The sequence below is a fragment of the Phacochoerus africanus genome, chromosome 2 (assembly GCF_016906955.1).
Source record: "Phacochoerus africanus isolate WHEZ1 chromosome 2, ROS_Pafr_v1, whole genome shotgun sequence".
Lineage (NCBI taxonomy): Eukaryota > Metazoa > Chordata > Mammalia > Artiodactyla > Suidae > Phacochoerus > Phacochoerus africanus.
Window position 1 is genome coordinate 217,296,885 of NC_062545.1, and position 27,103 is coordinate 217,323,987.

General features: G+C 37.0%; 1 protein-coding gene across 1 annotated transcript in view; it reads right to left on the minus strand.

Annotated features, from left to right (window-relative positions):
• KDM4C (lysine demethylase 4C) overlaps window positions 1-27,103 on the minus strand; it is a 380,713-nt gene that overhangs the window by 103,768 nt on the left and 249,842 nt on the right. The window contains 2 exon segments of the mRNA XM_047767661.1: window positions 14,984-15,092; window positions 17,243-17,298. Coding sequence (XP_047623617.1) covers window positions 14,984-15,092; window positions 17,243-17,298 — 165 coding nt within the window.

The window sequence follows — 27,103 nt, forward strand, 5'->3', positions numbered from 1 at the left end:
CAGTTTAGCCTTATCTGCTGTAGTGATGCCTTGCACCTCACATGTCTCAGGCTGATAACCTGAACTCTGAGCTTGGCCTGTCATTTTCTTGGAACGTCTCTGGGAGAAATAGGATGTGATTAAGATGAACACATCACGCTTGCTTGTTTGCTTTCCCCAGTGCAGGTGGGCTGTCACCCTCCACACACAGCAGGCTGAGGTTAAAAGGCTGTCATGTCTTATCTATGCAGAATGTACACTGCAGTGGTGGTAGGTGCCATAGCTGCAGGGCAGGGCTCCTCAAATCAGCGTGTGGCAAAGAGCACAGAAAGAGTCACACTGTCAAAGATAGTTCTAAGGCTATCACTAAGATAAATTGAATTTCAAAATTAAATGGTTATTGTCCCTGGAAAATGAGAAGCCTGAAAATGCACATATATTAGCTTCTGGGCCTGCCAGGGAAAGGACTGATGTTCGTGTTGCTGGCCTCTTCATTTTCTAATTATAAAAACGGATTCTTAGAGAAATGGTACCTAAAAGAAGCCTTTAACTTTGATTGTTGTTTCTAAAACCATGTTGGGCCACTGATCTCCCCTCTTAGTTCTAGGCTGACCTGCGAACTAAAATGTTCTGTAATGTTACATTATTATTTGAAAAATATTTATGAATTGCTTTGAGAAACATGAGAAAAGGATAATACAAAAGGTTGATTTTCTCTGGATGGCCTCCACCTAGAGAAACTTGAACACGAACTTCTACAGCAGTTGTGAGTTTATGGTTTTTACTGTGTACTATGAAAGTAACAACAACAATGTTAATACCTCAATTCTTAAAAAACAACAACAAAAAACAAACAAACAAAAAAAACAAAGAAACACACACCAAGACATTCTGGTGCTTGAAACAGTATAGATTATGAAGACTGTTTTATTATTATGAGTGTTTCATTATTCATAAGATATCTCATTTTGTTGTAAGCTATGAATGATTTGAAATTTTATGTTAACAATATACCACCATTTTTGTGTTTTTTTAAAGATCCTTATTATTATTTCTAAAATGATCTCAAACTAATTTCATAACATCTGAAAAAAGTTCTCTTTTGATATTTTTATCTATTTGTTCAAAGTTATCTACACTAGATAAACATCCTGACAATAGGAGACAGAAATCCTTAGTCCCTCTCTCTGTAAAGAAATGCCTCAGAAGAATGCTTTAATCTAGCCCTTTCTATCTGCCTTCCAAAACTACCAAAACTACCCCCAAAAAATGACATCCTTAAAAGAGTTTGACTTAAATCCTTCCAGAATGTAAACCTCAGGAGGGATGACCTGTACATCTCATGCCACTTGTCACCAAGCACCAAACACTATAATCACCTCCATGAGTATTTACTGAATAAATGATAAGTATATGAAAGAAATGCCCTTTATTCCACAATTTCCCTCAAAACCTTTAAAATGACGAAAGCTGGAACCCCCAAATTAGGTAATGAATGATGACTGTATTATATTTCAAGTACATGTTTGGTAGTAGAAATCATTCTAAGTAGATCCCCACAATCGTACAGAAAGCTGTTCCTCATTCAGTGACCCCAAATCAAGAGCTGTCAAATATAAAGCTGTGACATCATTAAGGCTGGGCAAAGATAGCTGATATATCTGTGGATCATGATTTTTTTTTTTTAACCACAGTGGCTGACTTATTACATTTCACACCACTTAGAGTTTTAAGAATTAAATATGGGTCAACAATCACTAAACACATCAACAAGTGACACTCATTGAAATAAATCATACCAAATAGCCAGCATATTATAAGCTACTGTGACACTACCACTGCCTTCATAAATAAAAAATGAGAATTAAACTTTCATAGTAAAATATTTCACCAGACTAGATTGCAAAATTTGACATAGTCAATTTATCATTGTAAAAATCAGACGAGGCTCAGTTGGCTCTGGTCAGAAAGCTCATTAGTCTATTAAAATTATACCTTTGCTGGGATGTCATGATTCTTTTTCCTGAAAAATATCTGCCATTCAGTGAAAAGATTTCACAATATTTTCGTGCTTTGTCCAAAGAAAATAAGTGCTTAAAATGGATAAATTCTGTTTTTGTTTTTTGTCTTTTTTAGGGCCAAACACACGGCATATAGAAGTTCCTGGGCTAGGGGTCGAATTAGAGCTGTAGCTGCCAGCCTATGCCAGAGCAATAGCAACACCAGATCTGAGCTGCATTTGGACCTACACCACAGCCCATGGCAATGCTAGATCCTTAACCCACTGAGCGAGGCCAGGGATCGAACCCACATCCTCTTGGATACCAGTCGGGTTTGTCACTGCTGAGCCACAACAGGGAACTCCTAAAATCAATTATGAACAACAGATGGCTCTAAGAAAAAAATCCTGAAAATTTTAATTAACTGTAAGCACTACTCCTTAGATGAGAAGTGATCAATTTAACAGACTACTGTTTCTAAAGAAAGATGGAATGTACTTTCTACTCTTAATAAGGAAAAAAACCCCAAGATTTAAATTTTTATGCTAAAGAGTTTTATCTCAAAAACTATTAGTGAAAAGATGCTATTAAACTGAAACTAAAAGTAAGAGCCAATGGAAGTTCCTGTTGTGGCTCAGCGGGTTATGAACCCAACTAGTATCCTTGAGGATGCGGGTTCAATCCCTGGCCTTGCTCAGTGGGTTAAGGATCCAGTGTTGCCGTTAGCTGTGGTATAGATCCTGCATTCCTGTGGCTATGGTGTAGGTTGGCAGCTGCAGCTCCAATTCAACCCCTAGCCTGGGAACCTCCATATGCCTGCAGGTACGGTCCTAAAGAGCAAAAAATAAAAATAAAATTAAAAAAATAAAAAAGTTAAGAGCCATTGTGAAGTGAATACTTCTTTGTGAGTCTGTGCAAACCCTCATGATCCTTACTGAAAATCCCCTTTCACATGTGGCAACAATATCTCCACAAAGGCTATGGTTTTGGCTTGTGATTGTTTGTTGTTGTTATTATTATTATTATTACTGTTTTGTTTTCTAGGGCCAAAGCTGTGGCAGATGGAAGTTCTCAGGTTAAGGGTCAAATTGGAGCTGCAGCTGCTGGCCTATACCACAACCACAGCAACACCAGATCCAAGTCGCATCTGCAACCTACACTACACTCACGACCACACGGGATCCTTAATCCACTGAGCGAGGCCTGGATCCTCACAGATACTAGTTAGGCTCATTACCACTGGGCCACAATGGGAACTTCCACGTACGCTATGTTTTACTGGTTGCAGGACACGCTGATCTTTTATGAGAACCCTGGACTTGCCTTCTTCACATTTTTGCAAATCAAACTATTTCATGTCTATAGGTTTTGTTTTCATTGTCAATGTTTTTCATTTATTTTGCTCTGAGAGAAAATATGAATGAAACTCCCAAGGCTGACACCGTCTTACCTGACTATTACACTTCAGAAAGAGTATGGAGCAGCAGAGACTGTATTACTACAAACCAAACTCACATCCATACAAAATGCAGGTTCTCAGGTCCCTGAATTACTGACTAGCAATCATTGCTGAACTTAACATGCCTCCGGCACTAACAAGCAAGGAGCAAGCTAGTAGAAAGCTGCCTGCCCACAAGAAGTGGAATTCTGCATATGTTTCTCTAGTGCTACACCCAAATGGACCTCAAGAACCTCAAATTAAGCACCTCCAAATGTACTTCCCTCTCAACCTCCAGCTCTTCCACAGTGGACAGCCCAGTGCCTGGCACGGCCAAGTCCCCTAGCTTCCTTGGCACCAAGTCTATCCAAACCCGCCCTGCCTATGATCAGTTCACTTATCAAAATCCCAGGTTCACATCAAAATCATCTTTCACATGATTGTTGAAACTGGCCTCTCTGGTTCCAGTCCTGCTCTCCTGACTACATTCTCCCCACCAGAGGCAGAGTACCCTTCTGAAACACAAATTTCATATTATTCCACTTCTTAATAGGCATTAAACGTTCTTCGGTGTGTTCAGGATACAGCACAAAATCCTCTAGAACAACACTGTCCAGTAGAAGTAAAATGCAAGCCACATATGAAACTTTTAATTTTTTAGGAGCTACATCAAAAACCAGGTGAGGGAGTTCCTGTCATGGCGCAGTAGAAATGAACCTGACTAGTATTCATTAGGATGCAGGTTCAATCCATGGCCTTGTTCAGTAGGTCAAGGACCCAGCATTGCCATGAGCTGTGGTATAGGTTGCAGAAATGGCTCGCACCCCATGTTGCTCTGTCTGTGGTGTAAGCTGGCAGCTGGAGCCCCGATTCAATCCCTAGCCTGGGAACCTCCATATGCCTCAGGTGCAGCCCTAAAAGGCAAAAGGGGAAAAAAGAAAAAGAAAAAAGAAAAAAAAAACAGGTTAGGAAGGGGAGGGTGGGTGGTTATTGCTCAATGAGTACAAAGCTTCTGTTTAGAAAGATGAAGGAGTTCTCTATCCATTCTGGAGATGGAGATTCACAACAACGTGAATATACTTAATGCCAATGTACAACACGGAACTGTACACCTAAAAATGATAAAAATGGTACATTTTATGTTAACACATATAATTTCAATAGAATAAGAAGTAGATGAAGTTAATTTTAACATACCTTAAACACAAAATAGTATCATTTTGACATGTAACCAATATAAAAACTATTGAGATATTTCACATTTTTTTCATCCTGTCTTTGATATCTGCTGTGTACTTATACATATAATACATCTCAGTTTGGACACTCAATTTTCAAGGGTGTCTGAGAGGTAAAATGTGGACCTACCAAAACTATAGTTATATTTTATGTGTTTTATGCTGCTTTGGTTCAATTTAGCTTATGGAGATTAAGCAAAATCTAAAGTTCAGTGACGCTAATCACATGCCAAGTACTCAATTCCAAGCCATGAGTGGCCACTGGCTACCGTGCTGGACAGCAGAGTCCACACCCTCCAAGGCTTCCTCTTCACGTTGCAGGCTCCAGCTTTGCTGAGACTTCATTTCTTAGACCTTACACTTCTCTCCCACTTTCAGGCTGCTGAGCATCCTGTTCCTTCTCCCTGTGAACTCTCCTCATCCTTCAGGTCTCAGAAGAGACATTATCAGGCACTGCTTCTTCCAGGAAGCTTTTCTATACACCTTTACTGCCAACCCTCATACTCCAAACTGAGTAAGGTCCTTCACTGCATTCTGGATTTTTACTAATGTAGAACTTTTCCTGCTGCTTTGTAATTGCTTCTCTAATCTACAATAATTCCCATTATTCTGTAATATCTATGAAAGCAAAGGTGACATACATCTACCACCTAACCACAGAGCAAGTCCTAAATAAATATTTATTGAGTAAACGGATGAATAAACAAGTAAGAGAAGACCACGAGCCTACTCTCTCCTTATAAATATTTATCTGCTCTGAGTCTGATTGGCCAAAGGGTAGGTTACAAAGACTTATGCAGCAAGGGGTGCATCATTTATCATAAGCAATGACTAACTTTGGATGCAGCTATACGCCAGGCCCTTCACTTTCTCACATCACCCTCACAGCCACCCCAGTTTACAGATGAGGATCAGAGAGGTAAGCTGCATGGCCAAGGTTGCCTAAGCAGAGAATGTAGGACTCTGTCTCAGTCTAGGGCCTGCACACTCAATCTCAATGTAATAGAGGCTTAGACCGGCATGACCCAAAGGGCAATACAGATGAATGCACAGAATCCTTGATATTTAAACGAATAGATACAAACTGGGCTGGTACCTATACCTATGAACTCAAATTAGAAAATGACAACACTGAATTGTGGGAACATGCATAAAATATACCTCACAGATTTATGTTAAATTAATTACAAGTATGAAAAGATTCTCACTTTATACAAGAAGCTTTTTATAACTTTTTCTTGTTAATTTCTAAGAGCCCCTTCTGAGGGAATAAATAATTTATACTCACACTAGAAAAACAAATAATAAAATAATAATGATACACTGTTTTACAATAATGACTGTACCTTTCAAAAACTATAAACTCTCTGCTGTCAATCACTGGTGACCACACAAAACCCTATGGATTGTTTGGAGTTGTCAGGGAGATGCCTTAGTTTGGCAAGCATCTGTTGTTATTGACCCAGTCGATGTTGGAGTGAAAGAGGTGACCCCATCTCTGGAACTCCAACCCCAGCTCACTCACTCAATTAAAAGATCCATCAGTATTCACTAGTCACACGGAAAAGTTCAAAAAAAGAGGACAATTCAGCAATGTGAGCTAAAAAATAAGATTACTCTTTCACAATACTCTTTAATCATGAACTATCTGAAGTTCTGCTTATCGATTTAATAATGTTTTTAAAATTAGTCCTCAGGAAAGATGAGCTCAAAACTAAAAAAAATTTATAGGCTCCAATCAATTTCCTTTTGCTTCACAATTTTCTTTCAGCAGATAAAGAAAAATCCATAGTAACAAGATAACATTTCATGCATTTACACATTTTCTCCTATAGACATCTACAGCCTTCAAAAAGTATATTATTTGTAGTCATGCCCATCTGACATTTTCCATTTTACTCAAAAGATTTTATGGTTTGGTATTACAGCAATATACAAATTTGACAGCTTGCAATAGGATCTAGTCCCTGCAGCAAATCATTCTGACAGTTAAGTACTATACAGCTACTAATGTATTTTTTTACACTACACTTATTTAAAAACCTTACAAAGTTGGGGACAAGCATATGTTGAAATCTGAAGAATGCTCTTAATGATGTAATAAATTTTATACTGGGCATATTAAATACTGGGCATATTAAATAATAATTAAATAGACCCTCCACACCATACCACAATTATGTCATTTGTAGCATCACTTATTCCTCAAGGCTTCAGTAGTTCACTATTACAAGCAAATTTTTCCCCAACTGCATTTAAACAATAAACTTGCTCATCATTGTCATTGTTCATGATCTTCTTGGAATTCCTCTTTGTCTTTAAAAATAACTGAGGACATGAATAAATCAGTACAGGAGTTAATGTGGAACATAATGACTTCTTTTGATTGCCTTTACAACACCACTTTTTTTTTTCTTTTAAAGTGATGAAAGATAATCAATACATCTTTGCATTTCCCAAAATGCATTAACAGAGGTTCTGTCAAATACAACCACAATTTCCTCTAGAAATAAAGCAAAGTTGCTCTCTAACATTGCTGTAACACTAACTAAATAGGACTCAAGAGTGATCTTACAGCATGAGTGCCAGATCTCATCCTATCTCTATCAGTGATTCTCTTTTTAGTATTCAATACATCTGATAACATAAGCCAGTTAGCAAGAGAATAAGCTTTCCTTTGAGAAACAGGAAGCCTGAATATATTTTTTTTCCCCTTGATTCAACTCTTCAGATGGAATACCACAGTGAAACCACTCTATTTTCAGAATTGATGTACCTTTCAAAACTATAATCTTTGGCTTTCAAGTTCACTATTATTTGCCTTCAGATACAAATTTTAAAGTGTATAGAGGCTTCTAGGCAGAACAGTTGGCCTCAGCCAGATCCTGAAAGGCTTGCAGCTCAGTCATCATCTCAGTGTAAACTCCTTTTCTAAAATAATGTTCTTCACTCAGAGAACACTTGTGCCTGTGCTCTGCTCTGTTTACTTGTCAAGTACCAATCAGAGGTCATTGAGTGCCTGGGGGCAACTGTGGCTGTTCCAAAATTCATTTCTCCCTCTATTTGGTTGCAAAGATAAGATTTCAAATGTAAAATCCTATGAATGTCTGCAAACAGAGGAACCAGAGGTGCTCTCTAAGCTGCTGTGAGGTCGGCTGGCTTGTGGTCAACAAACAGCACTGAGTTTTTTGCATAATGACAGCAAGCTAGATGGAGGTCAGTTGCTTTGACGTGTGCCATTTAATATTTAAATGTTCTTATAACACTTCCATTTGAGAACTTTCTCTCCAAAAGGGAAGAATATTTAAAACTAATGGTTGCATTTTAGGTCTGCTCCAATTTTCCAAAATTTCTTATAATCCACAACTTTACCTTGTTGTGTTATTTATATAAATTCCATGGATATTTAATTAATTTTCTCTTCAAGAAGTGGTGGATATATGCAATAGACACTCACATTTAAGTATGTAACAAATACTAGGAATTTACGCTTAAATTTTCTTTTGCTGTTTTTTTTTTTTTTTTTTAAAGTTCTTCCCTTAAATTTTATAATCAAATCCAAAGACTGGTGATCTGCTTCCTGACAATACTGCTGTCTTCTGTATGATCATATTACAAAAACATCATTTGTCCTCTCTATATTTCCTTAATTCTTCCTGATAATTTTTACTGTATTTTTTCTATTGCTAATTTAAAAAAAAATTCTAACTTCATGTGTGTTTTATATCTCTCTACTTCCATTTTTGCTGTTATCATTTTTGCACAATTTTGTTTACCTCCAGAGATTCAACTATGACCATGGCCAACCAATTATATTAGCAGAGAAACAAGACGGAAGGAAATAAGGAAATGACTGAGTGAATTCTAAAAATCTATATACCACGTGGGGGCAATGTTTTCTTTTTATCCTTAGGTATACCCATCATCGGTGACTTCGAACACATCCCTAGACTGGCTATTTCTGAGCATACTACTCAAGTGAGGAGTAAGCGATATCCCAGAATCCTCATTCTTCTTCCTACCAGGTGCCAAAGCTCTGATATTCTCTGGATAAGTGGAAAAGGTACTGGAGGACATGGGGAAGGGGTTGGGAAGGACAGGACTAGCCACAAGGATTTTTCCCAAAACAAAAAGTCATTCAGAAGAAAAGGAATTCATTCTAAATGACCAGGTAAGAAAAATACCAGGATGGAAGATAATATAAGAAAGGGAATGTATGTATATGTATGACTGGGTCACTCTGCTGTACAGCATAAACTGGCACAACATTGTAAATCAACTGTATCTTAAAAAAAGATTTAAAAAGAGAAAAACACCCAGTAATATAGAACCTGCATTAATAATCAGAAGAATGCATAAGCTAATAGGGTCTCCTTTTTGAATATGAGTTCAGATACATAGCCTGTTCAAGTTACTTTCAGATATTTCTTTCCTGTAAAAGCATGGTTCTGCTTAATAATCTGGTGCTTTTAGATAGCAACCTGTAGTTTTTTTTTTTTTGCTTCTGAACCAGCAGCATATGGAGGTTTGCAGGTTAGGAGTCAAACTGGAGCTGTAGCTGCCACAGCCACAGCAATGCTGGATCCAAGCCATGTCTGCAACCTACACTGCAGCTCATAGCGATGCCACATCCTGAACCCACTGAGTAAGGCCCGGGATCAAACCCAAGTCCTCGTGGATACTAGTCAGATTCCTTTCCAATGCACCACAATGGGAACTCCCTGTAGCATTTTTAAGATGGAGTAGCAATTACTTTATTAACCCCTGAGATAATTAATCTTCACAAAAGCTAATAAATATTGCTAAAGAAAGAAAAGGGGGGGACACACTAATTGTATAAATACCACTACAGCCAAACATACTTTTGTAGTATTTTGTTTAGTTTCAAAATAATACTAAATTTTACTAAAGTATTTTAATTTATTAGCCACATAAATAAAATACAATGCCTTGAAAATAACTCTAGTACCATTATTATTGTCCATTTAATTATCTGATGAGGAGGCGCCACACCTGCGATGTTAGCAAGTAAGGTGCCTGGATGAGATAAAGGTTCTTCACAAAGCACACACTTGTTTAGCATCAACATAATCCACTAAAGAGCACTGAAAGAGTTGTTTTCCATTTGCTGTCTCTTTTTTCCCCAGTGGTCATTATAAGAAGAAAAATCGGCTAAAGTAAACAAATCCTTTCCTACATCTTCTACAAAAATCTTCCTTCACAAATATTTTTACAGAGGAGTATTTCCAAAGCTGCAAGTTGAACCTATGAATAAATAGAAAGCTAACGACAACATTACCAAAATATCCAAATACCTCAGCATAAACCAGTATTCCATATTCTAGAAAGGCTGCTAATAATAATAAGCATTTTTATACACAGCTTTTATACTTCAGAAGACATTTTAGAATTCAGTTTGCTATAAGCTGTTCTTTAAGCCTCTTGCTAGCTACTACTAGTGTTGCTTATTACTTATACAAAAAAACACGAACTTGCCCCAAGGGAGAACAGCTCTTTTAGGCTAAATGGAAAACTGAACTAAAAAATTGCCCTCTGGAATTCAGCACTTTGAATGCACAGCAAGCAACACTTTCCCTGCCCTGCTGTCATCCCTTGGGCTAGAGCACCCTCACATACATCATATCACATCACATCACATCACGTTCTCATTCTCTCTGTCTCTCTGTCTCTCTCTCTCACACACCCCCTTTACAAGTGTGGGCAGGGCTCTGATTAGGCCCTTGCTAGAGAGGTGACTTAAGGGCAACTGGATGAGAAACTAGTACAGTAGCACCACCTAGTGGGCACTAGAGAGAGAGACTCAGTGTTCCCTTACTGCTACTTAATGGATGAGCAATGTGCCCTAACTCCACAGGTCGCCCCGATTTTCAATTCCCAACTGACCAGGGGTTCCAAGATCAGAACTCTCAGGGAACACTGTATGGGTGTTTAGAGGCTTTCCAAAGTACTGTTAGGCTCTATGGCCTAATCACCTGTCCCCTGTGATGCTGATCAGGTAATCAATGCCTTGTTTTAAAGCAGCACACACAAAGGTGTGCATGAGTTTATCAGCACAACTTTTAAAGGGTTTTGCCTTTAAAAAAAAAAAAAGGACAAATCATCTGATATTTTCTGATCAAATCCTCCAGCCACAATAATTTTAAGCCAGAAGCACAAATAAGTAACAATTTGCTGCCTTTTATTCATTTCATAAATATGTATCCAGTAACAACCATGTGTGTGTCTACATATATATAAAAAAAAAACATATATTTTTTTTCTTTTTAGGGCCACACCTGAGGCATATGTAAGTTCCAAGGCTAGGGGTCGAATCAGAGCTGTAGCTGCCAGCCTATACCACAGCCACAGAAATGCTTGATCCAAGCCACATCTGAGACATAGACCACAGCTCACAGAACCACGAAAACTCCAAATCACAGAATTTTAATCTTTATGATACTTAATTAGTAATCAAGGGTGCTCTATAATATCAGGTAATGTTAAAATACTAAATCAGATTATAAAATTAATAATTGTATAGTAGTAAATATGCATGTATGTTGCTAAATTGTATTGCTTAATTCACAGAGAAGAAATTCAAACTACTTGTCAAAGAAAATTCTCAAGGATTGTTTTCAAAAGTAATTAAGAATTTCCATTTTCTCAGGCTCCAAATCATTTCTTTCAAGTAATATCTTTCAAGATAGATACTCTTTCTGAAAATGACAAAAATGAAAAATTTCTCTCTATGTGTATGTCTTCCCTGTAAACCAACAGGTTCTCAAATGGAGGTGATTTTACTCCCAAGGGACATCTGGCATTGCTTATTTTCTTCCAGTTTTATTGAAAAATAATTGACATGCATCACTGTATAAGTTTAAACATATAGCATGATGGTTTGATTTAAATATACTGTGAAATGACTACAATAGGTTCAGCTAACATCCATTTTCTCATATACTACAACAAAAAGAAATAAAATGGAAAAATATAAAGTTCTCATCACATCTCTCTTATGATGAGAACTCATATGATTCTCTCTCAGGAACTTTCCCACATACCACCCTGCAGTCTCAGTTACGGTCATGATGTTGTCCATTACTTTCCTAGTGTTTATTTATCTTATAAACAGAAATGTATACCTTTGGCATTGTCTGTTTGGTCAGAGATGCTGCAGTCTATGATACACATAACAATCACCCACAATAAACTGTTAACTTGTTTAAAAAGTTAACAGAGCCACAGTTGAGAAAGCCTAGTCTAGACTATAAGACTCTAGAAGACAGGAACAATGTTTTATTCAAAAATGTAGTACACTATTTGGCAAGTAAGGTAATAATTGTTTAGCGAAATAAATTCAAACTGACATCTAATTCTTATATCCCTGCTTTTGGGTGAACACTCTAGCATCCAGGTCCAGAAAAAAGACTGAGATTGACACTAGAAGACACACATACATTCACTAAGTAGACATTGTAAAATAATCAGCCAAGACTTAGGCTAGGCCAGATGAAATACCATACAAAACTACTGCTCTGACTTCTAACTGGCCATGCGCTTCTTAGATTACTTAAACTTCAAAAGAATGCTGATATCAGAAAAGCATACCACTCGACTGTATGTTCAGGGCAGAGTATCCTATTTCCTGGAAAGGTGCATTCCAACCACCCCACACACAGGTAATCATTTGTAAATTCTGTTATTCAAGCCAGCCCAGAGGAGTCTAATCACAAAGAGACACTTAGCAGAGCTGGGTGCAGATGCGGCACTACAGAAAAGTCACCAGAGTCACTGTTCTTTCTAAAGCACTACTGGCAAAAGTAATCCACACTTCTTTCTGGCCATAACCAATCTTTCTAGTTATTACAGCATTTTTGAGTGATTTATTTTCTCCTAAAACAATGTTTCCCCTTCTATTTTCTCACTTAAGACAATCACTGTGAGCATATTGATAAACAGCATTCCAAGAAACTTGTCATGCATATAAAATTATATTAAAAATAGAAAAAAAATCTCATTTTCAGCCTGCTATTTTCCCTCAAATATGTGTCATGGACATCTGGACATCCATAAAGTGCTCTCCACTGTCATGTGAAATGCACATTAGATGAACGTAAATTCAGTCAAGACATATTCTTTTAAAAGTACTGATTGTTTAAGGAAGGAAAACCTTCTCTGAAGAACAAAGAACACATACAATCAAGACGAGAAGAAAAATATCCCTTTGCCACTTTTGGATGCAATCGTCAGATTTCAGACTTGTAACATCCTGACTGGCACAGAAATGATCCGTGCTGTCCTTTCTTCCTGCTCCCTTAAAACCCCATTGAGACTGGGGTGGGTAAGGACAGGTCACAAGGAGGCATTCGGGGACAGGAGCAGCCAGAAAGTAGGTCCTTAAAGGGAAGCGTCAAGAGCAGTGAACACTTGTTCCAAGAGACACTAAACTGCTAACAGAAATCATCTTTCAGGAGAGAAAACCAAAGGTGGCTATTGAATGCAGTGTTTGCATTTTGTGAATATATGTTACTTGCAAATCAGAAAAAAATTAAATTGTAAGGCACGTTAATACTTGTCACACACAGCATTATATTCTTTAACGTAGTGAACTCAACATTTTTCTTTATATCCCTCCTTTTAGTCCTAATTTTGGCAAATGTTTTTTGGTCATTTCTTATTGGTGTTTTTTTCTCCCAATGAAAAATAGTTTTATTAGTTTTAATGGAAAAATGTAATGCATTTTGTTCTAATCACAAAGACCCAAATATTCACAGAAAGAATATGCATCAATTGAATAATGAAAACAAGTTTATGTAAGTAAAAATCAATAGATGAAAAGCAGTTTGCACATAAAATGTAATGTGATAAAGGATTTACTGTATTCATTCTTTTTTCTTCTTTATGCACCACTTTTTAAACAATTTTTCAAACTTCAGGGGGGTTATTGTTTTTGACTCAAACTGTACTTACAAACAAAGTAACAGCACAGTAAAACAAAAGAAAGGGTAAAATAAAGGCTAAACATATGATTTCTTAAAAGCAAGTGGAAACACAGTAATTTGAAGAGTCATGGAAGACACTATTTCTACCTCTCTCTCATATCAATGTTTTTTTTTTTTTAATTGGTGACCAAGATATAAGATTCAAGCTTTCTGACTGAAATCCATAAGCTGAACAAACTTACTCTCTTCTGACAGTCACTAAGAGTTTTAAAGGGCCATTTAAATGACCCAATCATTTCCATCTCATTCACAAACTTCCATTACCACAAACTGAGCATCCTTGGTCCCACTATTCAAACCCACCAACAGCAATCATCAGGCCCATAAATGGCCACATATTTTTTAGTTATGTGAAAATTTTTGATGGAGCTAGAGTGAACAAGAGTGACCACTGAAAGATAGCAGAATAGATTCTAAGTTCCTGAGACAGAAGCCCAGAGACAAAACACCCAGTCCCCAGTGGAGGAGCAGTTACTAAAAACAAAGCAAGGAACAGTCTGGTAAAGACTTACAGCTGAGCACCTGAACTCAGGGCAAGACTCCACATTACAAAGTCCATATGTAAGACACACTTCAGGATTTTAAGATCACACAATTTAACTTTAGGGAAAATTCTTACTAAATATGAAATAGAAGGGCCTAGACTAATGATCTGTTGGCTCACAATTCAATAGAACTCTAAGATTACTTCAATGTTGCTGACCTTAAAGGTCTATCTTTTCAGTGAAAAGACACCCTTAACAAAGGGAAACAGCAGGAAGATATTTATAAAAATTACTAAACAGGTCAGATGAAAACCAGCCAGAGAGTTTGGCAAACTAAATGACTTATATCTACGCATAAGTGAGAAAATCTCTTGGAAAGGAGAAAAGGTTTTGCATTTCTGTGAAATTCTCTTTTTGGTAAAAAGATGATGAAATCAGGTTAGCATTTTTGCTAAGTCAAGGCCAACCAAAGAGAGGCAAGGGAGAGAAAAACTACACAGTTCAAACAAAGCCAGCTGGATATGTTGGGTTCATTACTAACAAATCTCACGGGATAGCCGTATTACTTGAATATTCACATTAATCCAAAAAGTTTATTGCCTCATTGGAAACAAGTTGAGGAGGTTATAATGCATACTTACAATATAATGGGGAAAGAATACATATAGATAAGTAAATTTAGGCTAAAGGAATGAAAAGGTAGAATAATAAAATAAAACTAAGAGAAAAATTACCTTGGGAATGTGTGCATAAATAGAAATACTTATCCATAGAATATTGAACTTGAAATTAACACTAATTATGAGAAGAAAAAAAAAAAAAAAGAAGCTTTGCCACTCACCAATTTTAACCTCTGTAAAGGAATTCTGCCTACATCTATCTGTGTCCTTTCTGGGACATTAGTGAATCGGACTTCAGGGACTGCAACGGCACACATGACATGGGCCCACCTACAGGAAAGGAGACATAAACGTAAACAAACGTTCCCTAAACTTACATGCCTCGTACTTCGACCAAGTGATAGCAATTCTCAGAAGGGAAACACAATGAGAAGGAAACCACAAAGACCAAATCTGTCACAAACAGACCCTTCGAATCTTAAACCTACTGGATGATACCTGGAGAGATTTAGTTTCATACCTGCCTGCCTCTGTGACACGAAGAACTAGGTGAAGAATAAAGAATCCTATCATTATATTTTTCTATATATGATGTGCAAAATACTGAAATGTATAACCATTTGATACTAAAATGTAGAAGTGCTTAATGTACTTTAGCAAATTAGTATGTGGCAAAACATTCAAATAATAAAAGGTATAAACTGGGCATAGTGCATAATCTTTTTATATAATATAAATGTCATGAAACAAACTAGAACAAATAGCAAAAGTTTTCTCAAAGAATTAATACTGATTAAGTCTTTAATTAAATTGTTTCTTACTGCAATCCTACTCTAATCAAAGGAACCTAGTGATAAGGAAAAATGAAATTTAGCTTGTTCCCTGGTTTCCTACTTAAAACTCAGTATATCTCCTTTCAAATTCTGATTTCCTCCAGAAAAATTAATATGTCCTCATTAATGCTATTACATTTCTCATAAATATTATGCCTCAAATAAATGAAAAGACTCTTGAGGTTTAAAAGAGATTTTGAAAGAATTATCAGTCATCAGCCTACTTTTAAGTCAAAGCAGATTATTTCATTCAAATAATGTGAGACTCCATCTTGCCTTCAAAGACTACAGGAAGAGAGGACAGTGTCTGCCCCATGAGGGCATTCTTTCATATCTAAATAAACACTATAATTTTACAGCAAACACTGTTTCTTTTTGTCCTAGCCCAAGGAGGAGAAGTGCTTATCATCTGTCTTTACAGAAACTGCCTAAATCACCTTGCAGTCTGCATGACCTGTGTAACATCCTAAAAGGTCAATGCCTTTTAACACAGCACCAGTCACTTTAAGACTGTGAAAGATGAAGATCAAAAAATTAAGCATACATTCAGTTTCTTAGACTAAACTTTATTAATGCAGGAATGATAAGTGCCTTGACTCTCCCTTTTAGGCAATCAGAAACAGGTGCACATCCACAAAATTACACTAGCTCCATCATTCCATTATGCCTGGGGTCCCCACTCCAATGTCCACAGGGCAAGGCAGGATGTAAAAAATACACAGGTATTGGTACATCACGGTAACCTGGGAAGTACCTGCCCATTTGGCCCAACTTGTTATTGTCATATAGAGATGCGCATTCATTTACGAAGAAAAGATGACAATCTGGATTGTTATATAAAATCCCTCAAATTACAAAATTTGGATGAAATTCCTAAAATGGTGTGTCAGTCAAGTAAAACATCTTGGGGCTGGATCTGGTTCTCAAGTGCCAAATACAACCTATGCCTAAGCCATTTCTACATGTTTCTATTTCCACAGGAACCTAGTATTTGCTTTGGGCACATTTTAAATATTAAGATCGGGTCATAAAAATAAAATTCAGGTAAAAATATATTTCAACAACTGACACAAAATCAAGACTACCTCCCTTTTATGTTCACTTATGACTCTCTTTTGAGGCTCTCTTCATATTCTCCAATAGTCCCCTTTAAACTGTAAAAGTCAGTCTTTTCCCTTGGTGTTTCTATTTCAGTCCACACACTTGCTAGTTAATTTGATGGTGTTATAAGTAAATGATTTTTGTATTATGATTATAATGATTTTATTTACCTGACAATAAGATTTCACTGTTTTCAGGCATACTCTGTCTTTATTAAAATAATAGGATCCTATGTTAAACACTAAGAATCCAATGACACCTCAAGGATACTGGCTGTCTTCAAGCTCTGTTCATGAAAGAGAAGTTATTCCTCATGGTGTCAGAGACACAGAACAGAAGCAGACTTAGAACACCTCTGCCTAGTAGAGGCGAATATGCTATCAGTAATGGTCGCCGAAAATGTGCACAGAACCCCAAGCCCAGATCTGAACAGCAAAAGCTTTGGAACAAAGTGTACAATAATGAGAGCTAAAGTACACTGTCAGCCAGAGCTTCAACATTCTAGAGAGAAGGAAACAGCGACTCTCAACACAACACATTACTTACTTATTGTTCTTTGTTTCCTTAAGAGCACCCCCTCTCAAATTGCAGAGACAGCACTCCTAGGGCAGAAAAAATACCACACAATTATTAGATTCATATGCTAAAAGTCATTGCTATTTATCTAAATATCCCCATAAGTCCTAACTTTTTTAATTTTAAAATTAAAACTATCAGGAACCTTTAAACAGTTTAAGAAGTGAAAGGAAAAAGAGAGATAGGAAAGTGAGGGGACAGCCAAATGTCACTGGTATGTATCTCCTAGAGGGAACCATCATTATCCTAGCATCATGTTCAGTTGTCATCGTTAGGGGAAAGCTGTGACACAGAGAAACTAGAAGCTGGAAAGGTATGTATGCAAATTCAAGGACAAAGACATACACATGCAAGTGGGTCCCCTGTATTCTGGGGATCCACTCATGTACTCAAGATGGCTAAAAAATGAGTGTACTGGCAGGCTTCATCCTAATATACAGAAAAACAGGACCATCTCTTCACAAAAGTATCACTTGTGTCTTTCTGTGGACAAATAATGTTGGAAAAACTATTCTGATAAATCTAGGCTTTCAACGCCAGAAAACAGTGCCATAAAATGTTTTCCTTTATGTGTCTTAGATCGGCACTCCAAAATAACTCCTTTTACTACAAACATAGACTTTATTCATCATTTCTTACTCAATTTAATGAAAAAGTCCACAAGAAAACAGGGCCAGAAGGTAATGCATTGCCTTTTGTTGACCTAGAATTTTTAATACCTAAGTACCTTTTTTATTTTCCATCTCAAGCTTGTCCTCTCAATTTATTGCACTAATAGATTTTTTTTTCAATATTTACACGTTATTTGGTGTTTTTTTCCCCTCTAAGCTATTTATATAAAATTTCTTTTTCTGTTCTCCAAGGTGAACTCCTCCAACTGATTCTGACAGTTTTTTGCCCAGCTTCAGAAGGAATCCCTCTAATTTATCTGCTATTAATAATGGGGTATCAAACACCACAGCTTTTTATTTTTTTTAAAGCAATACCAAAACCACTAAGGAGAATCAACATATCTGCAGAACTCTTAATAGGCACCAAAAAAAGGCCAAAAAAAAGATCAGAAATACTCATTGGTTTTGTGTCTGGAAAGTCTCTGCACATCTATTTGAAATTTCCTGGGTAATTATTAAAGGGTCAGAGTAGCAAAAGCTTCCCTGTGTCTATCCATGTGAATCCACTATAAACCCAGCTAAAGGAGACAGCTTGATGAGAACAGTCTCTATTGCAAAGCCATATTCCAGAGACCTTTGTTTTCAGAGGGTTTTTTGGGGGGAGGGGGTTCCATTTTTTAAAATGTTATTGACATATAGTTGATCTACAATGTTATCATAACTTCTGCTGTACGGCAAGTGATTCAGCTGTATGTATACACAGATCCATTCTTTTTCAGATTCTTTTCTCAAATATCTTATCACAGAATACTGAGTTCCCTGTGCTATACAGCAGGTGCCTGTTGACCATCCATTTCATATATACTAGTGGGCAGAGGCCACTGACAGAACTGGTTTTGATGAAACATACAATGAAAGTTTCACAATCCAAACACTGAAAATGAGAAATGCAATAATTCAAATTATTCAATAGTACCCAAGTTATTCAATAATAATTTCATAAAATTTTATGGACTTTAAGTATTTTGCCAGTAACTCAACACACTTTCTACAGAGAGAGGATGAAAATGAAAACAAAACACAAAGTCAAATGTTTTCACTGAATATAAAAAGATGTTAGGATTGAAGCAGGGGTGCAGAAAAGGAGAGTTGTGGACTATGAGGAGTGCAGACACTGAGAGAATTAAGTGTCTGGTTAATTAAACTAGATGTGAGAAGAAGCCTAAAGGGACAAGTTAGCAGAGTTAACAGCAAAGCAGTGTGGAGGCTGCTTCCACACACCTGATTAGAATGATGACTGGGTATGCATGTGGCAGAGCACACCTATAAGAGAAGGAAAGCATCCTCTAGAGTAGAATCTGTAGACTCAAGATGTTAAGTGAAGCTGGAAAGACCCCCACTCACCACAAGATGAAGAGTCACCAGGTACCTCCAGGCCAAAAAACCTAAAGGGTAATTCCAAGTCCTTGTTCAGTGAACTCTTAGCAGCCTTCAGCATTGTTGACTGTGCCTGAAACAGTTTCTCCCTGTGGTTTCTATGACCTGACACTCTCCTCATTGTCCTTCCCCATCTCTCCTTGATCCTCAGCTTCCTTTAATAGGCGTCTCTTTCATGCTCCTTAAACACTGTAATTTCTGCAGTAGGTCCTATTCACTTCTCTCTCCACACCTATTTGCTGGGCATTTGATCCACTACCCTGATTCCCAAAAGGCCACAGACTCAAACTCTTAACTCCCGTGATATCTCACTTTCAGCTCCACAGGCATCTTAAACACACAAGCAAAACTGAACTCAAGCCTTCTTCCCAAGCCTGTATTCCTTGTTTCCCAGCAATAGCCATAAACCATCCATTCTAGCTCAGGCTGGAGAACATAATTTTACTCTCATCCTACATCAAATCAAATTGAATTCTAAATCTGCCCTCCTCTCTCCATCATCACTGCTGTCATCTTAGTTCACACACCCAGTATCCTTCACCAGACCCAAACTACTGTAATATCCTCCCCACAGTCAATGTGGAACCCACCAGAGTGTCTAATGCTTCTAGTACTTAATGTGGCCATGAAGGGCGAGGATCATGAGGCCTTGACCTTGTCCAGCCTCACTTTGTTCTACTCTCCACATTTAGACACCCCAGGGGTCTCCCCTGAGTTTCCCTCTGCTCTCAGACATACCAGACACACCCTGCTCCCTTCTGCATTAAAGTGGACACATCCTTGATATTTCAACCTAAATGCTAATTCCTCAAAGAGGGATCTCCTAATCCCCAGGCTCAGCTACTTCATCTCTTTACTCTTGTTAACTATTCATTGAATTCCTTCTGCTGTCTTCACTCAACTGTTAGCTGAATAAATGCTATGACAATATCTATTAGGTGACTCTTTACTATAACACCCAATAGTGAATGCACCCTTCCTGTGAATTTATTAATAAGTAGGGCAGAGTGAAAATCTTGAAAATCACCAAAGTATCACAAAAATGAAAAGACCATTTTCACATACTGGAATACCAAGGAAAGAAAGATTCAGACTCCAGTGATTTAACATGGAATTAAGAAACAGTGATTTGGCATAAAGTTATTTTTGCCATGATTTACTTGAGTGAGAAATCTTATTTCTTAGTAAAGGACAAAAATATTCATGACTAGGTAAAGTTATTTATATGATTTACATGATAGTATATGATATCATGGTTTCTGTTTGATTCACTCAATCTGGAAAAAAGTAAGAAAGAAAAAAGTCATGGCCGGTTATGTCATTTTTTTTTTCTTTTGGACTCACCATCCCTCATGTGGGTCAAATTATCTGTTCTGGTAGAAATAAATGTCAACCTGTCAGTTCATTCATCAGTAAATTAATATGAATTAATGCCTACATTCATAGCTTAGCAGAAGACAATATCAGATAGGACAATTTTTAACCTTTCTTTCGTTTAAATAGCACTTTATTGTCATAAAACAAAACTTGTCATTCATAAATTTAATAGGTTAACCCTTAGCTGAAAAGCAGCCTGAGTTTTCTTAAGAATCTGTACAATGTCTGATATAGAGAAAGGTTGGCACCTACCAAATATACTGACTGTACTCAGTATCAATCATCTTTAAATTCAGTGCAAGAAATGAATGGCAAAGTAGGAAGTGATAGTGTCCTTCAGGACATTAATTCATTGAATTAATGAATGAAAATAATGAAAATTCTTCTATTGGAAGAATAGAGACTATATCAAAGGCCTAATTCATTCCAGAAACATTACGTACTTTACCTTCCTTCCTTAACACAAACTTCTTAGGTAACTAATATTACATTTCATACATGAGAAAACTAAGATTCAAGAGATTAATAAGTAACTTGCCTAATATCTAAAATCATCCATTTCAGGGGTCATAAAACTTTTTCTGTAAATGGCCAGATATTTACTAATTTAGGCTTTGCACAACTGCAGAGTTGTTACAACTAATCAACTCTCCCGTTGTGATAAGAAATAAACAATGGGCGTGGCTGTAGCCCAATAACAATGCTATTTACAAAACAGGCAGTGAGCTGGATTAGACCTACACAGGTTGCAGTTTTCCAACCCCTAACCGACCAGCAAAAGAGCAACTGAGTTCAAGCCCAGGCCTTCCAGACCACATGTCCATGCTCTTTGTCTCCAGCATCTTGTGCTCCTTGTAAATGGCAAGGCGTATGATATCAAGGTAGGGTACCAAAATAAACAGGACCCTGTGCCTTCCCTGGGCAGCTCACAATGAGAACAGTAAGAGACCTATGTGTACTTAACTGCATTATGAAATAGTGGCAAAGGGCATAACCAAGTCCTCATTTCCTCATTTCTATAAATAACTAAGAATTCATTTTCAAACTAATCTCCTCCAAAGAACTCATATCATAAAAAATTGGTACTAAGCAGCATATATCACATGACAATTTGTGTTCCCATTTGTTTGATTAGTCTAGCTAATGATAAAATTTCTCATTGGTATGATATCATTACATTTATCTCCACTTTATCCTTCAAAAACGATGCTTTTGGGGCAAAAGCAACATTTTAGTTAGTCTGTGCAATCAAACCTCAGACTAAATGAATCCAATTAAATTGAGAAGAAGAACAGTAGAACTAGAGAGCCAGCCACAGCCTGATATTTAACAAAGTACAGGTGGCTGAGGTTCAAATCACAGTTCTGCCATTTACTAGTGGTATGACCTTTGGCCAGTTACTTACTTACCCCCTGTGCCTCAGATATCTTCCCTATATTAACAGGAAAAAAAACTACTTTTCTAAATGAGTTAATAAATGTAAATCACTTCATAAATACATAGTCAATACAAGAAGAACAGTAGTTAAATATGTGAAAGGTTAATCATGGTTCTAGACCATGCAGGTGTAACATTATCAGTGGATGATCTGGGTGCAGTAGTATAGCAAGGAATAAAATATGGATCTGTCACTAATAATTCTTGATGTAGGCTTCAGTGTAGGTCACAGATGTGGCTCAGATCCTGTGTTACTGTTGTTGTGGCACAGACTGCAACTGCAGCTCCGATTCAACCCCTCGCCTCAGAACTTCCATATGCACAAGTGCAGCTGTAAAAAGAAAAAAAAATTCTCTTGATGTACAAAAAGCAAGTAAAAGAACTGGAGAGAAAATAAAACTCTCTAGAAACCCCAAATCCAGGCAGCTAGGCTCTCAACCAAAGAGAAATTTTGCGTAATTCTAAAAGCTGCCAACTCAGCTGTGAAAATCAGACAAATGCAAGAGTCTCCATAGTGATCAGAAAATAGACACTGCTGAAGGCAAAGTCCTGATTCACCCTCAAAACACCTCACATGAGATTGAACTGAATCAAAACAAAGCTGCAACAAAGCCCAGATTCTAATCATGTAGACTGGGTTGACTTGATTTCTACTCCAGAAACCTGACAGATGAAGAGGCATCCCGTTCCAGAAATAATATTAACTTTATTTGCTACAGACAATATGTCCACTACACAAGCAAAAAAAAAAGGTACACTAAAAAGCAAGAAAATATGAGTTATGATTAAGAAGGAAAATAATAAAATTAGACACAAGATGGACAAGATATTCAAATTATCAGATGAAGAACTTAAAATTAGTATGCTTGAGGTGCTAAAAGATATAATGAAAAAGACAGACAACACATGTGAAGAGATAGAAAATTTTTAACAAAATCATAGAAATTATTTTTTTTAAAACAAACTAAGGAGTTCCCATTGTGGCTTAGAAGGTTAAGAACCTGACATGTCTGTGAGGATGCAGGTTCAATCCCTGGCCTCACTCAGTGAGTTAAGGATCCAATATTGCCACAAGCTGTGGAGTAGGTCACAGACATTGCTCAGATCTAATGTTGCTATGGCTGTGGTGTAGGCTGGCAGCTACAGCTCTGATTCAACTCCTCGCCTGGGAACTTCCACATGCTGCAGGTATGGCTGTAAAAGGGAATAAATAAATAAAATTTAAAAATAAAAGTCAAACTGAACTGGTAGAATTGAAAGGATATGACATTAGAAATGTTGAATTCACGAGGCAGATTTTAAAGTAGACTGGAATTCACACAGAAAAAGTTCAATTAATTTAAAGATATGAATAGGAAATATAAGGAAAAAATCAATTATAAAATTAACAGAGAAGAAAAAAAAGAATTAACAGAGATCTAAAGGAAAATAACAACATATTCAATTTATGTATAATTGGAGTTCAAGAAGAAGAGGGAAGAGAGAAAAGATGCAAAGGAAATATTTGAAGAGATGATGATAGAGAACGTTCCAAAACTGATAAAAAGACATTAACCCACATATACAAGACATCCAGCAAACCACAAGCAGATGAATACAAAGCAAACACACCTAAACACTTAACACTCAAAATTTTAAAAACCAAACATGAAGAACATATCTTAAAAGCAGAAAAAAAAAAAAAGACATTCAGTTAATTACTACATGAACTTCACCTGACATTCAACCAGAAAAAATGGAGGGAAATACCAATGGAAGAGTATCCATAAAATACTGAAAGAAAAAACCTGGCAACCTGGAGTTTTATTTCCAGGGAAAATATCCTTTGACAATGAAGACAAAAGAAAAATAATCTCATAGAGACAAAATTCTAAGAAAATTTGTCTCCAAATAATCCACACTCTAACAACTGCTTAATTAAAAAAAAAAAATCTTTGTATGAAGGAAAATGACACAAGCCTCAACCATAAAGTGAAAGGAAGAAATGAAGAACACCTAAAATGGGTAAATATAACATAAATTTCTAGTATCTTCAAAACACACACATTCAAAGAGAGAAAGAGATCAAGAGAACAAGAGAGACAAAGAGGCAGAGGGAAACAGAATACACAAGTTTAAAATTTTGACTGATTCAAAAAAATAACAATACTTTGTAGGGTATGTAGAAGTAAAATGTAAGATAAGACCACAAACAGAAGGTAAGTTAAGGAAATTATACTGTTGTAAGATTCTTACACTGTTCATTAAGAAAGACTATATAATTAGAAGGTGGATTGTAATTTGTAGCAACATGGATGGACCCAGAGATTATCATATTGAGTGAAGTAAATCAGACAAAGACATATCACTTGTATGTGGAATCTAACAAAAATTGATACATGGAGTTCCCATCATGGCGCAGTGGAAATGAATCTGACTAGGAGCCATGAGGTGGCAGGTTCAATCCCTGGCCTTGCTCAGTAGGTTAAGGATCCGGCATTGCCGTGAGCTGTGGTGTAGGTCGCAGATGCAGCTGGGATCTGGTGTTTCTGTGGCTCTGGCATAGGCTGGCAGCAACAGCTCCGGTCGGACCCCTATCCTGGAAACCTCCACATGCCATGGGTGTGGCCCTAAAAAGACAAAAGACACCCCCCCCCAAAAAAATTCACAGATTTCAAAACCAATCTTATGGTTACCATAGGTGAAACCACTGGGAAGAGGGAAGAACTGGGAAAGTGGAAATAACATAAAACAGATGATTAACAAGAACCTTCTATATAGAACAGGAAAATCTACTCAACAGTTTGCCTCTCTTGTTCTCTTGATCTTATTACAGCTATGTGGGAAAAAAAGAATGTATATATGTATATGAATAATTGATTCACTTTGCTGTACACCTGAAACAAATACAACATTGTAAGTCGACTGTACTCCAATAAAATTAAATTTTAAAAAATGTGGATTGTGATAATTTAAAAATGAAAACTGTAATTTTCATCAACCACCTAAAAAAGGGCCTCAAGAAATTCTCAAATATTAAATTCCAAGGAATATAATCTCACAGCAAAAACTTGAAAAACATTCAAGAAAATGCGGTTACATAAGCAGAAAAAAACACAGTAGAATTAGATGCACAATGAGCTCAGATACAAAATGTAAAATAAGTATTTTATTATGTTTAAAAATTAAACATGGGGACGTTCCCATTGTGGCTCAGGGCTAACGAGCCCAGACTAGTATCCATGAGGATGCAGGTTCGAATCCAGCCTAAGCTGTGGGGTAGGCCAGCAGCTGCAGCTCCAATTTGCCCCCTAGCCTGGGAACTTTCATATGCCACAGGTGCAGCCCTAAACAACAACAACAAATTAAAAAATGGGTCTCCAATCACTAGAAATGAAATTGAAGAGGTCATAAAATCACTCCCTACAAATAAAAGTCCAGGACCAGATGGCTTCACAGGTGAATTCTATCAAACATATAGAGAGGAATTGATGCCCATCCTCCTTAAACTCTTTCAAAAGGTTAAAGAAGAGGGAATACTCCCAAAGACATTCTATGATGCCACCATCACCCTCATTCCAAAACCAGACAGAGATACCACCAAAAAAGAAAACTATCGCCCAATATCATTGATGAATATAGATGCAAAAATTCTCAACAACATCTTAGCCAACCGAATCCAACAACATACCAAAAAAATTATACACCATGACCAGGTTGGGTTCATCCCAGGTTCACAAGGATGGTTCAACACACGCAAATCAATCAGCATCATACACCACATTAACAAAAGAAAAGTCAAAAATCATATGATCATCTCAATAGATGCAGAAAAAGAATTTGACAAAGTCCAACATCCATTCATGATCAGGACCCTCGCCAAAGTGGGTATAGAGGGAACATTCCTGAATATAATCAAAGCCACTTATGACAAACCCACAGCAAATATAATACTCAGTGGGGAAAAACTGAAAGCCTTCTCCCTCAAATCTGGAACAAGACAGGGATGCCCACTCTCACCACTGCTATTCCACATAGGTTTGGAAGTCCTAGCCACAGCAATTAGACAAACAAAAGAAATAAAAGGCATCCATATAGGAAGAGAAGAGATCAAACTGTCACTGTATGCAGATGACATGATACTATACATAGAAAACCCTAAGGACTCAACCCCAAAACTACTTGAACAAAGTAGCAGGATATAAGATTAACATTCAGAAATCAGTCACATTTCTGTATACCAGCAATGAAATATTAGCAAAGGAACACAAAAATACGATACCTTTTAAAATTGCACCTCACAAAATCAAATACCTCGGAATACACCTGACCAAGGAGGTAAAGGACCTATATGCCAAGAACTATAAAACTTTAATCAAAGAAATCAAAGAAGATGTAAAGCAATGGAAAGATAGTCCATGTTCCTGGATTGGGAAAATCAATATTGTAAAAATGGCCATACTACCCAAAGCAATCTACAGATTCAATGCAATCCCTATCCAATTACCCAGGACATTTTTCACAGAACTAGAACAAACAATCCAAACATTTATATGGAACCACAAAAGACCCAGAATCGCCAAAGCAATCCTGAGAAACAAAAACCAAGCAGGAGGCATAACTCTCCCAGACTTCAAGAAATCCTACAAAGCCACAGTCATCAAAACAGTGTGGTACTGGTATCAAAATAGACAGACAGACCAATGGAACAGAATAGAGAATCCTAAAATGAACGCTGACACCTATGGTCAATTAATCTTTGACAAGGGAGAGAAGAACATAAAATGGGAAAAAGAAAGTCTATTCAGCAAGCATTGCTGGGAAACCTGGACAGCTGCATGCAAAGCAATGAAACGAGAACACACCCTCACACCATGCACAAAAATAAACTCCAAATGGCTGAAAGACTTAAATATACGACAGGACACCATCAAACTCCTAGAAGAAAACATAGGCAAAACACTCTCTGACATCAACCTCATGAATATTT